The sequence below is a fragment of the Thermobia domestica genome, chromosome 8 (genome assembly GCF_964235325.1).
Source record: "Thermobia domestica chromosome 8, izTheDome1.hap1.1, whole genome shotgun sequence".
NCBI lineage: Eukaryota > Metazoa > Arthropoda > Insecta > Zygentoma > Lepismatidae > Thermobia > Thermobia domestica.
This window is the reverse complement of record NC_137461.1, coordinates 297,125,089-297,142,219: the sequence shown is the minus strand read 5'-3', so window position 1 is coordinate 297,142,219 and position 17,131 is coordinate 297,125,089. Positions and strand designations below refer to the sequence as shown.

Here is a 17,131-nt window from a genome sequence, read left to right as displayed (position 1 = left end):
TGATGACAAGAGCATTCTGGTGCAGATTTATTATCAGTAGAAGGCCGTCCTGGAATCAATAAACCTTCATTGAGTTATCAAACGCGTGCTTCACCTAAACCTCAACTTGAAAAACTAGATATTCATGCTGGCATGTGTAACTTATTTTCACAGGATTTTTACAGACGTGGAAAGTGAGAGACAGCTAGTGAACGTATGTAAGATCACAGTAAGTCAAAGAGAGAAAGAGAGAGAAGAGGGGAAATTAGGCTACACAGGAGACTGCTCGTAGGTAAAAGATGTACAATAGCACCTAGACTTACGAGATCAATTCGTTCCAGAAACTTACTCACGTTATTAAAATTTCTTACCCGGAACCCTATCATTCCGTATCCAATTTTTACACACAATTACATTAAAATCCAATATACTCTCAGTCCATTTGATATTATTTTTGTTTAAAAATGGACACACATTCTGTATAGATCATTATTTCGTATGAAAGCTGGTGTACACTAATAAGAAGAAAGAAAAAAGAGAGGGTAAAATTACAAAGACACAAATAAAACTGATCATTGTTTAACGAAACTTTGCAACACATACGATTTTTATGATGCTCACTATATGCACATCTGAAATTGATGCACTTTGGTGAATATTTTCTATTTGGTAGTCTTAGCTTGGACTATTCCCAGAGCGAAGGTCAAGGTACCATTCTATATTAATAAGGCGATTCGAAAAACTAAGGTAAGAAGAGCCCTCATTTTAGCAGGGTTTGCACTGAGCATGCAAGTCAGGGAAATTTTTCAAGATATATCAAAAATCAGGAGAACCTGCTGTACATATTTCAGACGGTGTTTTATATGAACATCTCAAACAATCAAGACAGATTCGTGAAGAAGATAATACATAAAAGCCTGAACAAGAAATAAAGAAGCTCGAGGAGCGCCGAAAGGTCTTAAAACTTCCAGCTTTGAAAGAACAAATTAAACGAAACTATTACAATGCAACAGACAAAAAAGTAGGTTTGGTAACTGTAAGTAATCAAAGAGAGTAGTCAAATCAGGAGACATGTTGACTTGTTTGTAAGTATATTCAGAGTGCGAAGATCTATCCAGTTATCGTTCGTGTATAATTATTGTTTGTTACTCGTGTTCTATTGTATTCCAAATACAGGAAGTTTTTTTATAGTAAGGAAGTAAGCTTTCCCTGTGTTTAATAAAATATAAACAACAGCATTGGACGGCTACGGGGACTTTATTCATACGAGATTGAGGAAACCACAAACGTTATCTAAATGAAAAATATATTTTCAGAGATCTCCACCTAATGCTTTATAAATCCTATTCTGTAGATATTACTGACTTCATTTTACTAGGTAACTTATGAGTAGGCTTGCCATCATTTTTTGTTGACTAAACGGGACACTAAAAGCGGGGATTAAAATACACCACAATGTTTATTGCATTGCTACTTTTTTCTATTACAGTATTAGATACGTCTATACATTATTATCACCAACTAAAGCTAATTCCAAAGAGGTTGCCAGCCATTTGGCCAAATTCAAGCAAACTTGCAGCGGCCTGACCAGCTATGCTATTAAGATTGCCTTTAAACCACTCATATTTTTCATTTCATAGCACCTTTCTCAATATTCGCTCTTTTGTTTTTATTTTGTTATAAAATTCACTGCAAGTCCAAAATTTACTTTATGCAGCATCATTGCATATACTGTTGACTCATGCATCAAACCTCTGTCATCTGTCCAAGCGTTATTCATCAACGAGAAAACCTCTACTGGAGCTGATGTTATTGGAAGGTAAAAGATGTACTCAACTATCAGCTGATGCATATTGGGATGTCATTTTTGTTTATCATGGCTGAAGAGTTGCATCCATTTTTCTTCACTCGATAGCTTTTTGTCGTTTTCTTTCTCTTCTCTTTCCCAGGTTACCAGTTTAGAGGTCCACAATTTTTTTGCAACGATCTTTTTGGCATTCCTGCATATAAAATGTACAGACATGTGAAAGTATAATACAAATCATAATTACTGTAGCAACACGACATTCACGTTATCACAGCCATTAGTAGAACACTGAACACAGACAACAAACGCTTCCCCCTATTCTTGCTTTTCTGGATTGGGCCAAGGTCAAGGTTAAACTTACCCAGGAGTAACTGCATGCAGCATAGCATACGTAAACTCCCTATTGTTTTGCTATGGGACACCCATAGAGGTAGATATAGTATATAAAACGTAATACCGGAGTAACTAGCAAATGTGAAGACTCTTTTTTTTTTTCTATGGAAGTATTATGTATCTAGCTCCATGTGGGACGCCGAAGAGATTATTATAGTTAAAAAGCATTATGCTATGCACTTTACAAGCGCTGCGCAGAACGGCTTCCCTGCACTGACCGAGACATTTCGACAACCGGGATTACACTCTGAAACCGGGACTGTCCCGGAGAAACGGGGACTTATGACAAGCCTACTTATGGGTGAAGTCCCGGGGACACCATAAGCACAGCTAAAGTTGACTTTTGCATAATTTGTTACTTCATGCCTTAAAAGCTTATATTCTATGACATTAAAAGAAAGAATTTGTTAGAATTAGTAACGAAAGAACCGTTTAAGATGTGTCAATGACCCTATACAGGTTAAGAACTGTTTCAATGAACTTTTCTGTAAAATTAAAAGCGTTTACCTTTATGGAGGCAACCACTAAGGCTTCTAGTGACGCTAGACCCAGCGCCTTTGGTAGCCTACCATTTCTGCTACTGCCTATTTTCGCTTCCTTCATCTCTTACGAAGCAAATCGTCGAGTAAGCATAGATAGTAAAAATCGAATATAAGATTTTTAAGTTAGTGGCATCCAATCAGTGCGTCGCAGTCTCATAGTGTGTGTCGCGAAATTTTAGAATTCAGAAAGACTGCCTGTACCAGTCAACGCCTTCAGCAGCAGTAACAATGCTCGGAACTACATAGACACTACTTTATAGAAATTTATAATTTATAGTTTTTTTAATAAAAATCAAAGAAATGTATCGCGCTATGGTGGACGTTCTGCAAACTGTGTATTCAATCAAGAAAGATTGATAACCATTGCGTTAGGTGACTATTTTTAAATTTTTTTAAGGGGAAAAATCTACATTTATCTTCAAAGCCCTTACCTTTAGGTTTCGACGTAATTTCCATCAGCATCCAACACCTTTTGCCAACGTTGCTCCAGCTGTACAATATCCTGCTGATAAAACTCGGCAATCGTGGATACAGAAAAGTCCATGAGAGCGTTCCGCAGATCTCCCACGGAATTAAACAGGAGGTAATCTGTTGTCGCAAGGACCGGTGAATATGATGCATAGCGCATGTCTCAGCCTAGTTGCTGAAGGGTCTCCGGGCACACGTGGCCTGGCATTGTCGTGCAGGAACAGCACGCCCTTGCAATTCATCAATGCCTTTTCTCGCAATGTACGGTGCACCGTAAAGTAGAGGTCTGACCAGGTGGAAGGAGCTCGTAATACACTACCACTGTGCAGAGGTGTCTTGAGGTGTGAGGAACAGGGTCACGTTTCAAACCAGCGTCTGCTACTCTTGAGAGTGTCATAGATGACCCACTTTTCGTCACCAGTGAGCAAGCGATCAAAGACGAGTGTGGTCAGATGCCGTGTGAACAAGGACAGGCTGCCACTGCCGACAATGTCCCAACTGCTTAGCTTGTCTATCAGATGCAGTCTGGCCTTTCTGCAAGTTGATTACGCCACTGTCCTCCTCAATGACTGCTCGTCATCCAACACATGTGGTCGTCCACTGTGATTCATCCGAAAGGCTCACATCTCCCGAACGGAGTTGCTGGAACCGGTGCGTTCGTTCAAGGCATTCCCCTCAAATGTCTGGCAGCTGAAAGTGTGCATGATTAATGGGACGTCAGAAACGTTTTTGGTTACCTTATAATTACGAATTATGTATTTGTAGATCTTCGTGATTACTTTTATGTGGCTTATAAACAGACTACTAATATTCCTAGAATAGTTATGTCGTGCTTCCAAATGGCAATTCGTGCACAATATTCGACTAACCTATACAAATTCTACAGCTTGATTTGCCAAATTGAAAGTTTATCGCTTAGCTACTTCTGTTAAGTACAAATAATTTACATATTTGTACAACTACAATAGTTAGAGTAACTTAGCCCCTCCCTTTTATTAAGTTTCCTATATTGATTTCTCACTACTGGAAACTGTCAAAAAAAAAAAAAAAACTGTCAAGAAAAAATTTGAAAATCATTTGTTCCCAATCAGTCTGCCATAACTCAATTTTAAAGAGACTAAGATGTAACTACCTTCCTTCAAACAAGTAGTTATTTTATTTATTTATTTTAACTTTTACAGTTTTTTCCTTATCTAGTCTTCTGAGGAAGCATACTAGTAGGTAGGTTTTCGACAGCTAAACATGCAACGAAGCGGTTACGCTTTCTTTCAACATTTGTTCATGTATATATTTGTACGCATATTGCATGCATTTAAAAGACAATCAAATTATGATCTTGATACGTGAGTTCGTTTTTGTCGATTACACTTCGTCTTCACAAATTTTCAGAAGTTTATTGATTACTATCTTGTTACATCGTGTTAAATATCTTCTCTTCTAGGACTATGTATTTAGAGCACCAACGACGAGTTTGTATTGCTTTAACAATCAACATTTTCATGAAAACGTTTTCTAAATACATTGTAAGTAACTGCAAATAGTAGTGTCATGTTTACTTCATGTAACAATGTTTAATAACATTTTCTCGCAAATCTCGATTCTTATAGTAATAAAACTCCGCGTTGCAGGAATAAAGTACACTTCATAGCTCATGAAATGAGAATGTTTAGAAGGATATAACAGGTAGTATTTAGTACACTTTTGAAAATTGTGCGGAAGAGTTCCAGAATTTGTGCAGACAAAACAGGCGAGAGAAACGAAGTTCCTCCTCGGGTATGGTGCATTGGAGGCCATAGACAGTCCGATTGGTTCGGATCTGACCCAGTGGCATTTCATATGAAGATAGTTGGAAACAGTAGTACATTGAAGGAGAACATACATATTTTAGTAATTTATAATACAAATAATAAACTCGACTTCCTTCAACGCTGGGAAGACACACTATGCTGAAAAATCAACAATAAAAGAATAAATATCTCCTGAATGAAAACTAAGTAATGGTATGTTCTTGGGTCAGATCCATCTCAGAAGCATCAAGGTAATAATTTCACTCTCTCTTCCATTCAAGACTTAGCTTTGAATATATATATATATATAGGGTGTTGCAAAATAAGTGTTACAACTCTTGGGAGATGACTCCTGCCACTGAGACAAGAAAAAAAGTTCTCTTGAACTTTCGGCTATCGAACATAGTTTCAGATCTACAAGGTGCCGAAAGCGTGGGAAAATGACTTTCGGACGCCAATAGTTCGGAAACTATCCAACGTAAAGAGGGCGGGTAAAACATTCACTGAAGAAGTCATTCCTGCTGTATTGAATTTTGAATGTTTCACAATCCTACCATGCACGCGCAAGGGATTCCCCAAAGGAACGTAGGGAGTCCCGGATAATCTGCCAAATGAAAATTGGTCTAAATCGATATGAATTGATAGGGTTTCTACCAGCTAACAATAATTCGTTTGTATTAAGTCGATATCTGGAACAAATACAAAATGGCGGACACCTTCATACCCGTTGTGTGTGGTTGCATAATCGCCAGGTAAGGATGCTGGCTAACAGTGACGTTCTGAGTATTAAGTATAGCGAATTTGTACTCAAATGTTCTAGAAAGACTTCTGGAGTGTCGGTATAGCACGACAGATGAAGCAGGGTGACTCACATGTGTGGAAACACTTAACGGAAAAATGTCCAGAAATGCACTCAAAGTCAGTAAACGTGAGTTCAAAGTGTCACAAATGTAAGGAATAGCATCAAGAACATGAAATCCACTGCCAATTCACCAATAATATTTCATCAATTGGATGCAATGTGATCTGCACGGTTGCATATCAATAAGGACGCAACAACTGAGGCCAAGTTGAAATTGTGCAATGGGGGTCACTAAGAAACTGGGTAAACTCAAGGAATGTCAGTAGTGGGATCGCATGATCGATATTGAAATGTGGCCAATGTGTGTATTGATATCAACATGTAGCTAATGGACAAATGTCAACATGTCCCACCACTGCTGGGACACCATAGTGTACCCAGTTTCTTAGTGAGTTCCCTTACACAATTTCAACTTGGCCTCAGTTGTTGCATCCTTATTAGAATGCAACCGTGCAGATCACATTGCATCCGATTGATAAAATATTATTGGTGAATTGGCAATGGCTTTCATGTTCTTGACGCTAATCCTTACATTTCCGACGCTTTGAACTCACGTTTACTGAGTATGAGTGCATTTCTAGACATTTTTCGTTAAGTGTTTCCACACATGTGAATCACCCTGCTTCATCTGTTGTGCTATACCGACACTCCAGAAGTCTTTCTAGAGCATTTGAGTACAAATTCGCTATACTTAATACTCAGAACGTCACTGTTGGCCAGCATCCTTACCTGGCGATTATGCAACCACACACAACGGGTATGAAGGTGTCCGCCATTTTGTATTTGTTCCAGATATCGACTTAATACAAACGAATTATTGTTAGCTGGTAGAAACCCTATCAATTCATATCGATTTAGACCAATTTTCATTTGGCAGATTATCCGGAACTCCGTACGTTCCTTTGGGGAATCCCTTGCGCGTGCATGGTAGGATTGTGAAACATTCAAAATTCAATTCAGCAGGAATGACTTCTTCAGTGAATATTTTACCCGCCCTCTTTACGTTGGATAGTTTCCGAACTGTTGGCGTCCGAAAGTCATTTTCCCACGCTTTCGGCATCTTGTAGATCTGAAACTATGTTCGATAGCCGAAAGTTCAAGAGAACTTTTTTTCTTGTCTCAGTGGCTGGAGTCACCTCCCAAGAGTTGTAACACTTATTTTGCAACACCCGATATAAACTCCGATTGATCTCGTCGATGCAAAATTTGATTTAGAGTAGTAAAACTTACACTTTTGGAAGAAGCATGAAATTCTGCTCGTTTCGCTCCAGTTAATAAGTTCAGGAAATGCAAAAATGTGTAGCTTTTAAAATTTTAGAAAAGCACAATAAATAACAGATGTTGAGTGTAAATTTATTTTTAAGTTAAAGAATTATGTACAAAAGAAACAATGTAACATAACAGGTCTCAAAGATAACTGCATTACATGGCTGGTCTCTTGGACTAAAGGCGAACAAACAAAGTTGAACAAGCTGCTACCTTGACTCACACTTTTAAAACCATTTTATTTTTCTTTGACAACTCATTCGAATATCAAGTTAACTTATAATGACACAGTTACATGGTGAAAATCAGTTCTTTCTCACTCTATGAAGAATATTCTACAATCTCTTTCAACAATGTACAAATTCGTATTTATTTAGAATTTCTACATACTCTAATTAGTTGCTGTTTACAATAAAATTTTAAAAATATATCTATAAAAGATTTTATATGTAAATGATTTTGAGGTGTGTCAGCTACACAATACAATACTAATTCCATACTTTGAGAAAAGAAAGAAAAAAAAATAGCAGCTGCCAAAATTGAATTTCTGGTGACAATGGCCAGCCCTAAATGTTACAATAGCTGCAACATTCTTCTGTAAATTTTTACAAGAATTGACTTCCACTAGTTTGAAATTCTAACAGTGGAAATATAAACATTTATACAGGAAAAGACTATTTACATATTTCTATAATAAAAACTCAATTATAGGTTTTATTTGTTCTTTTGTATTGCTCTTCAATTAAGGCAAGGCAGTATGAAACAACTTATCATGCAAATAAGAAATGTTCCGTCGATTTACCTCCTGAAACGTCACTAGAATTGTATTTGATAGTCTGAGCATCACACAACGAAATTTTATTTCAACAAATATTCAATCAACATAATTATTGCTCTCCTCCCCCCTCTCATCTCTCCACACCCAACTACAATACATTGCATAAACACATTGATTTTTACTGAATTTAAGAACAACAGACGGTATATTTATGTAATTAATCCGGAATTTGTTACAGTCATTGCGAGAGAAAAGAATAGTGTTATTGCATACTGTTTGGACGACGAAACTAAACAAGAGTCCTTCGCATCTGCCGGAAGTTTATTACTATGAAAGATATATACATAATTTTATTCATTCCTACGTTATTCATCTTTTTGTGACATCATTCGGCGTTAACAGGAAATGCTAATCGTTGCACACATCTCCGACGACAACCGTTACACAAAATAGGAAATGTATCCAATGTAAAAACATATTCCTACTTAACATCCTTTACACCCCATGTGGAGATAAAATGCATAGCAAACATACAAAATACATCAACCGTCAACAAAAGAGGGCAAAACATTCGGCCAAAAGAATTAACTTATTTTCAGAATTTAAGGATTGTATAAAACTATCAAGTCATAAAACGATGTTTCTACTAAGATTTAATTCACTCCTACCAATGTCCCGCTCAGACAGATACAAAGCTTTTACCAAGATAACAAACAGAAACATAACAATTAAAGCCTGTGAATGTATTCTGGTATTAACAGTTGTAAAAATGGCTATTTACTGGTTTATCATCCCTTATGACACGAAGGAAAGGATAAATCATGTGCTCGTGTTTGCACCTATGGACGTCATCAGAGAATTTCGCAAAGCCCTCAGATAATTTTAAAGAGTTAAGTTTTGGAAACTTAGTAAGAACGATGAACTTGAAATGAACACAAAGGAATGTGAAAAATTCAGAGTTTATTGCAGTTTCTCTTTTTCAACAATCAGTCTATCCTAATATTACCCTAAGTTACGCTTTCAGCCACAAAGACACTTCTGATCCATTTGCAAAGTAGATCATAGTAAAAGTAAGTTTCAAGTTAGTAAATGTACTTTTGTTATGAGACTATTCTAAATAGGGAAGTATTTTTTAGCTTTTCTCCTTTGAGTATGAAAGTAATGTTCGAAGGGAAAGAGTCTACCAAAGGACATTTAAATACAAATAAAAGCGTTAAAGCTATGTTTTCAAACTACTTACAAACTAAATCAGAAAACAAGCATCTCTGCACTGATTTGCTACGGCATTCACTGACATTTCTCTTGGCTCAAAGTATGTTTCGCATAGAATAAAATGTTAACAATTAAAAGCTTATTTGCATTAATGCTGTGTTTTGTATATGAAGAGCGTTGTTTATTTAGTTCAAGGAAAATTGAGACAAACTTTAATTTTCGCTAAGGTAAGAAATATGGCGGCGTCAAGATTCTCCTAAATGGTCATATATTCTAAGATCCTTGGGATCGATTTATCTATTTATTCCTTCCCCCATGCCACGTCCGCATTTTTTTTTAATAACTCAATCAGAATAATTTAATCACCTTTTCATGCAATGGGATCTCTATATAGCTTTACTTCTTGTAAATATCTTACAAATACAATAAATACTAAAGCTTCTATTACGGAGCTACAAACGAGATCATTTATGTCATTTGCTTAATACCTAAAGTTGTCTACGTTGATATCTCAAGTTTTTAATGCTCAGAAACATTAGAGTTTACAAATAACGATGTAATGTAATCGACGCATATCGATATAATTTAAAGGTATTTGATGTTTTCACTAACAGCGAGAACAAGAAAAACAAGGTTTTCTATTGAAGCAGAGCCAAAACTGTTATCTGAGGCATTGTGATTCCCAGCGAATTTCCTACTTGCGAGAAAGAACTATTTAAAATATGCTATTCCAACCCGTGCTTCAGCCTTTATCTATTTTCACTAACGCTAACGAAGGAATGTTTTAGATACTCAGAAGTGTAATTTACATTTTTATATCAACATTATAGACAAATTTTAAATGCAGATTTTAATAAAACAATTAAGGAATGTAAGAATTATTAAGAAACCCTTTACCTCCACATGGTCGATGTAAAGTAAATCTAATCCTGACTTAGTTCCATCGCAGTGAACAAGCTATGAAATCTCACAATCGAACACCGTTTATATTGTGAATGAGCAGATAGAAAATCTATTTTGCATACAAAATACTATTTAAGTTTGGTGTCCATTTGTTTCCTTGTAACTTGAAAGTGAAATAACTATCGAGTTTATCAGAAGATATGCTACAACTGTTAATTCAAGATTGATTGTACAGCTCATAAAGTATTAGCTAGTAGTGCTGTTAACACTCGATAACTCGAATATTTATTAACAGAACTATTAGCTACTTACATAATGGAAAACTATTCACTCCTTCAAATTAACCTATCTGTAATTAAATATTAGACATTCACTTTGTACTAAAAAATTATTATTTCGCTTTAGATAGTTCTCCTGGAAGAGGATTTTCTTGAAACATTTGAAGAAACAAGAATCATAAGTAAAGACTAGCAACTATTACTCGAAAAGGTTAAAGGGATGCCCAAAATTCGGCACAGAATTAATAATTTTTGGATAGAAGGTGAGTGCCTGTTATTTAATTACAGATATCTCCCCTTATAGCGTCCATTAGCAAACAATCTGTACCGGTAATTACTTTGTGTGTCTGATAATACAAAAATCATAAGCGCAAGTAAATACAAGAAATAATGTATAAAGTACATAAGTAAAGCCCCTCAGAGTAAGGCGCTGTGGGCGGATACCTCTTTTAAGAGCTGCGTTCGCTTTTTAGTTAACAGAACAGCTTCATCGTAAGTTGGAATTTATAGCATACATTGTTTATAACAGATAATCACATTTAATTATGAAAATGCACCAAAAATGCATAGCTTATTCATATGTTGGAATGTTTCCCCTCCTAAACTAAAAAACAGAAAGCTTACACTATAACAGCTGCCTTTCTTCATTTGACGTAGGATTAAATCTCGTTCTTTGGCGTATTTATTCTCTCTAAAGCTATGTTGAAAACTGAGTATGAATCACAACACTACACTGAACACGGATTTTTAGGAAATGATTTTCCACATTTCTCAATACTGAAAAAAAAAAAAAACTCACTTAATCCAAAATCACATTTCACGTACCACTGGTACTCCCAGTAACAACACACACACGCGCACACACTCACTGTTCGCACTTTCCCTCATTTTATATCATTTACGAAAATTACAATTCTGTCACAGGGATTGGTTTTAAGGTCTGCTGTTGCGCTGCCCTTACAATATAATCCTCATCACTAAACGTCTTCTGGTACTCGTGCTCCTTCCGACTGATGGCACGGTTGTTCCATTTGTAGTCTTTAAACACGTCCTGCACTCGTCTGCGGTAACGGTACAGCAATAGGCTGAGGGTAACCACTAAGCCTAGGGAGGAGGCACACACGATGCCAATAATTGCTTGTTGTTTAGTGTCATGCAGAGCGCACCCGAGGTCATCCCCGCTGAGTGACCTCAGAGAGCGCTCCTTCAAGTGAGGTGGTGTGGCACAGAGGACTTGGCTGGCATTTCTTCTCACGAGGAGTTCTCGTAGCCAAAGTAACACACAAGCACAATGTAAAGGATTCTCGGCAAGATCTAAGCCCCGCAATTCAGACCACTCGACCATAGTTTCTGGAAAAGTAGAAAAGCCATTTTTCTTAAGAACCAACACACGTAAGTTAGGGAGACCTGATAAAGCCCCTTCCTCGATTTCCACCAGGCGCTTATTATCACTGAGCGTCAAGGATTCTAGATTCAAGTTGTCCGCAAAGGCATTTTTCTCGACTTTCTCCAGGTACTGGTTCCCAGTAATATCTAAAATTCGAAGCTTCTCAAGCCCCTGGAAGGCATGACTTCTCAGTGCAGTGAAGGAGTTTTGTCCTATGCTTAGTTGCTCTAGACGAGGGAGAATGGAGAGTTGTTTGGTGGGAACGGTCTTCAGCTTATTATCTGTTAGCGTAAGTGATCTTAGGTTACCGAGATTTCTGAACGCATTCACACTAATATTGACTAAACTCGCTCCACGAAGATCTAACACTGACAACAGTGTCAAACTACTAAAAGCATCGTCTGGGAGTGTGTGGAAGGAATTAATACCGATATGCAACTCGGCAAGGTTTTCTAAAACAGAAAAAGAAGAAGATGGAACTGAAGTAAGGAGATTGTTGTCCAAGTACAATATTCTTAAACACTTCAGTCCTTCAAATGCTGCAGGATCTATTCTCGATATTGAATTCTCACCGAGATTCAGCTCCTCCAGTTGCGGAAGTAAGTTGAAAAGACGCTGGGGGAGCTCCTCCAGGAAGTTCTTTTTCAAACTAAGCACTGTGAGTGATTTCAACCCAACAAAAGTCTTGTTAGTAACGGAAGAAATTTTGTTGTTATACAAATCTAACTCCTTCAACTTCTTCTGTGCCTCAAAGCTTCTGGTTGGGATAGTGACCAGATGATTCTCTGAGAGATCCACATATTGAAGCTCTCCGTAGAACTGGAATGCAGCATCTACAGTCTTAATCCGGTTCTTGCGAAGAACCAGCCGCTGGATGGAAGGATTGAGCGTAATAGGAATCACATCCAAGTTGGCATCAACGCAGGTGACCACCAGGGTATCGTCATTACAGGTGCAACCCGTTGGGCAGAAAGCCTTGGCGGCCGAACCCACAAGTGCGGCCAAAAATACCAGCAGCAAAACGGGGCCGCTGAACATCCTGCTATGCGCGCATTTCAGCGAGGGGAGTACCTGCAAGTACAAATAATAAATAAAATTATTAGAATCAAAAGGTGTTAAATATTCTTTTCTAAATACAAGAGTAAAGTATCACACAGTACATGTTACTAGCATTATTACAGACAGGTTTTGAATTTGCTTTCTACTGATAACTAAAGCATGGGACGAACTTAATGGCGAGTGGCCTACACGAATGAAACCAAGGCTATGACGCAACATTGTCATTTGATACAGGGGCGTGGCTGAGCACATGCAGATAAGTGGCAGACTGACGTAAATGTGTACAAAGATATGGTAACACCGCACCCTTATCATTTGCTAACAGCGTTTAAAGGGAACTCGGAGCACCGCCTTCAAACCCCAAGTTTGTCTCGGGCTTTACTACAATTTGAGAACTAACTTGTCTGTACGAAATCGCTGTGAAAGAAAGGTAAGGAACGAATACTTTAACATCCATGTTTATTTATTGGTTTGGAATTTCTAAATATTTTCATTCATCCAAAGAAAATCGTGTTTGTTCAATAAGTCCATTTCGAGACGGCCTTTGAAGGAGACGAGGATGGAAAGTGTTACAGTTAACAAGAGGATGGAAAGTGTTACAGTTAACAAAGTTATATTTAAGTACTGTATTTAACACAATATATAGTATTTAATTAGATCTGATTGCTTGTACAATCCGCAGCAGAAAACCTGCAACATGAGGATGTAAGTTTATTGTGAAACTACGCCTCACAGCACAGGGAATAAACATAACGTCTAAGTGGAACGAATCACGCCAGGATAAACCTCGGCCTTCTCCCGTGCACACTTATTTTGGAACAAAAGACTTCGTCATTTCACAATAAACTTATATGCTCATGTTGCAGGTTTTTTGCCGCGGCCATCTCTTCAATTTAGATTTGTAATAGATAAGAAAATTAAATAACTTTTTTCTTTCAAAATTCCTTCATTTTTTCTTTTTTTAGCAGAGAGTTCTAACATTTCCATCCTCAATTTTTATTTATTTATTATTTCATATATGTACCATTAGCAAACATAGGAATATTTATCCTTCGACTTTCCTTGTAATGCTATATATGAACACAAGTGAATAGAGAACTTTCACAGGGAAGTGGGTATCTCTTAATGCGTGGAGATATTCTTGTGTTCTTCGATCGTACTTCTAATCACAAAATGATGTGACACTATTCTTAAAGTTGCTTGAGTCCTTGCTGAATTCTGCATTCCCTGGTCACCGATTTATATGGTAAAGAACGCTGCTCTCCTTTGAAATGAACGAGGTTTCAAATATTTCAATTTTATTGGTTTCTTTTCTAAATCTGTTAAAATTATCCCTTATTTTGTGAAAATTGAATTTTGGTATTTAAAATTCAAATTTACTCTTAAGTTATATGAAATTCCTAATATTTTACACATTGAATTTGTGTGTTCAAAGTAGAGCCATTGAAATAAATTTGAAGGAGAAATCAACAAAATGAAAGTTCTAAAATCCCCGTTTATTTCAATGGAAAATGAGTTCTTCCCAATTGGATGAAATATCAAGTTAACGGCCTTCAATAGCATTTGTAGTTTAATAAATTATAATTATCAACGCAAGGATATCTTATTCAAAAGTCTCTGGAAAACAACTTTGAAATTCCATCTTATTTTCACTTTTCAGTATATAAAACACCGAGAAACTGTACGTTAGGACTTGATTTTGCTTTGAATATCTACATGAAAAATTACTAAATATTTCGTACGAATTTTAAAACCTTCTTGAAAACTCCTACAAAGTCGGACCATGTACTTTTAATATCTCTTGAGCTTTAGTTAAGTTTTCTAGAATAACCTGATTGTTTATTTATTTATAAATGTTTCAGATATAGATATACGTCCATTTTACACTGAAACAATGTAATAAAGTATATAAGAAATAACATAAGAAATAATAACAATAATATATATCACATTTACAGAGACTAATTTGTTTCTAAAAAGATTTTCAGAGTTAAAAATATCAATCTCTGACGATAAAATATTATACAATGATGCCAGCCTGAGGTATAAGGGAGCTGCTTCGTGGCTAAGCGGTTAGTACGCGCCTTTGGCATGGGATACCGAGGTTCGTTTCCCGGCGGTAGCTCATGTGGTTCGGATTCCACGTTAATCAGTAGGTCCCGTCTCATATAGCCTTGTTGCTGAAAGGGACGTTAAACTAAAAAAAATCAACTTAACTCAACTGAAGTTTAAAGAACGCTGTATATTTGTTGGAGAACTTTGTAAACCAGTTGGAATAGTGATCATGTTCTGACGAGGAATTCCCTCTTTTTTTTTTTCTCCTAACAATACAACCAATATCAATCAAACTTAGACTTCTCTGCTATTCAGTATTTGGAGCAAAGGGATCAGGGTCTTTCATATGGAGTCGCGGACATAAGCTCACCGTAAATAATACAATTATGTTATAACAATTATATTTGTAATAACCTAATAATAATCAGCGACGTTGCTGCAGAGGAGTTGAGCCCCCTAAAAAATCTATCGTAATGGGAAATCTCAACGTGTCATACAAAATAGTATGTTAAACAAAGACATTAGTGTTTTCCTCTTTTTTTTTTTTTTTTTTTTTTTTTTTTTTTTTTTTTTTTTTACTATACAATGAGAGTACACAGTCGTCGATACATTATTCCTATTGAACATAATATAATTTTGGTATTCGTCTAGTTATATCAAATGCGCACACAATTGTCTCGTTCGGATCTCAGCGGAGCCACTGCGTGACCCTCCCTTGTTGCTCGCGTAGCATAACGGAAAGCAGAACATTATATAACAAGAGGTAATATTAAGAACTCCGTTAAAAGAGAAAATGCAATTAGCATTTTTTTTTTTTTTTTTTAACTATTGTGATATTAATGATGTTTCCTATTCAATGTTCTCTTTCAGCAGTGAGTCTAATGAGACCTCTGTCTTCCCAAAGGCGAAAACATTTACCACTTATTCCAAGGGATCAAAACAGAGGTACCTGGTAACTCTTCCTTTTACTCCAGGTGTGTATAAATCGGTGTCCCGACAAAACGTACCAGCGACAAAACGTACCACTTGAATTTTCGCGACAAAACGTACCACTTTTGACGACCTGTCATAAATGACAACCTGTCATGGATTAATTAAAGCATTTCTGACATTTATTCCACGACAAAACGTACCACTTATATAAATTACAACCTGTCTTGGACTAATTAAAACATTTCGGATATTTAATCCGCGACAAAACGTACCACTTCAAGCATTTTCTTTTTGCCGCGTGTTCACAGATTATTCTCCCGATCGAACAAACTTCTCTTAAAGGTTCTGTACGTGACAAATGTAACATTAAACACGTTTATCAGCGAGTAAGAGAACACGAGTCTTCCAAAATACATTAGACCAATGTGTGTGCTTACATATCTAACAAAAGAGAACATAATGTTAAGAAACTACTTCCTCATGAACAGGTAAAACAACGGCAGTATAAGGTTGAGAAGAACAGACAGGTAATGTATCGAGTTGTCAAAGTGCAGAAACTCATTGGTAAAAGAGGGCTCATTTACAGAGGAAATGTAGCAGCCTATAAACTGAAAGACACAGCTATAGATCATGGAAACTTTTTGGATATTATTCCTTTCTTAAGCAAATTTGATCTTCCGCTTAAAAGTAATTTAGATAAGGTCACCGAGAAGAGTCATATACGAGGAAGTAAGCAGGATAGTGGTCGCATAACTTTTACTAAACACGGTGAATTATGTTTGGAATGCTATCAGCACACTTATCAGAGAAGATATTTCGAAAGAAGTCTCTCAAACTTCAATATTTTCTGTTCTATTAGACACTACTCAAGATATAGTAGTTTCAGGCCAGTGATCTGTTGTTTTACGGTATGTTATTAAAATGGTTGTTAAACAAAGTATTGTTGTCATTGTAAAATGTATATCTACCACAGGCCAGTGTCCTTGCGGTTTACTGCTGGAAATTCTGCAGAAGTTGAACCTTGATATTAAGAAGTGTATTTGAAATTCAACCGATGGCTCAAGTAACATGCAAGGACAATATTCGGACATTTTTTTCAATTCACCTATGATCAGTTACACGTATGATTCAGTTGATTTTGAGTTTAACGGCCCTTTTAGCAGCGAGGCTATATGAGACGGGACATACTGATTTACGGGAAATCCGAAGCACATGAACTCCCGCCAGGAATCGAACCCAGGTCTCCCACGACAAAGGCGCATACCCTAACCGCTTAACCACTAAGGAACTCAGTTACACGTGTGGTGTTACGCTCATATACTCAATCATGTCATATGTGATCTGACAAAAAATTGCATTGATTCTGTGTCATTGTTCTGCTGAATGACTGCGATATTTATGCGTGAGTCTTATCAGCGAATG

The 17,131-nt window shown here is 36.7% G+C and overlaps 1 protein-coding gene across 4 annotated transcripts in view; it reads right to left on the bottom strand.

The window, feature by feature from the left end:
* Nucleotides 1–7,170: 7,170 nt before the first annotated feature.
* LOC145693736 (uncharacterized) overlaps nucleotides 7,171–17,131 on the bottom strand; it is a 627,490-nt gene continuing 617,529 nt past the window's right edge. For all 4 annotated transcript variants that reach the window (XM_081770031.1, XM_081770033.1, XM_081770032.1 and 1 more), the window contains one exon: nucleotides 7,171–12,733. In XM_081770031.1, coding sequence (XP_081626157.1) covers nucleotides 11,183–12,733 — 1,551 coding nt within the window. In that variant the 3' untranslated portion in view covers nucleotides 7,171–11,182. The remainder of the gene's footprint in view (nucleotides 12,734–17,131) is intronic.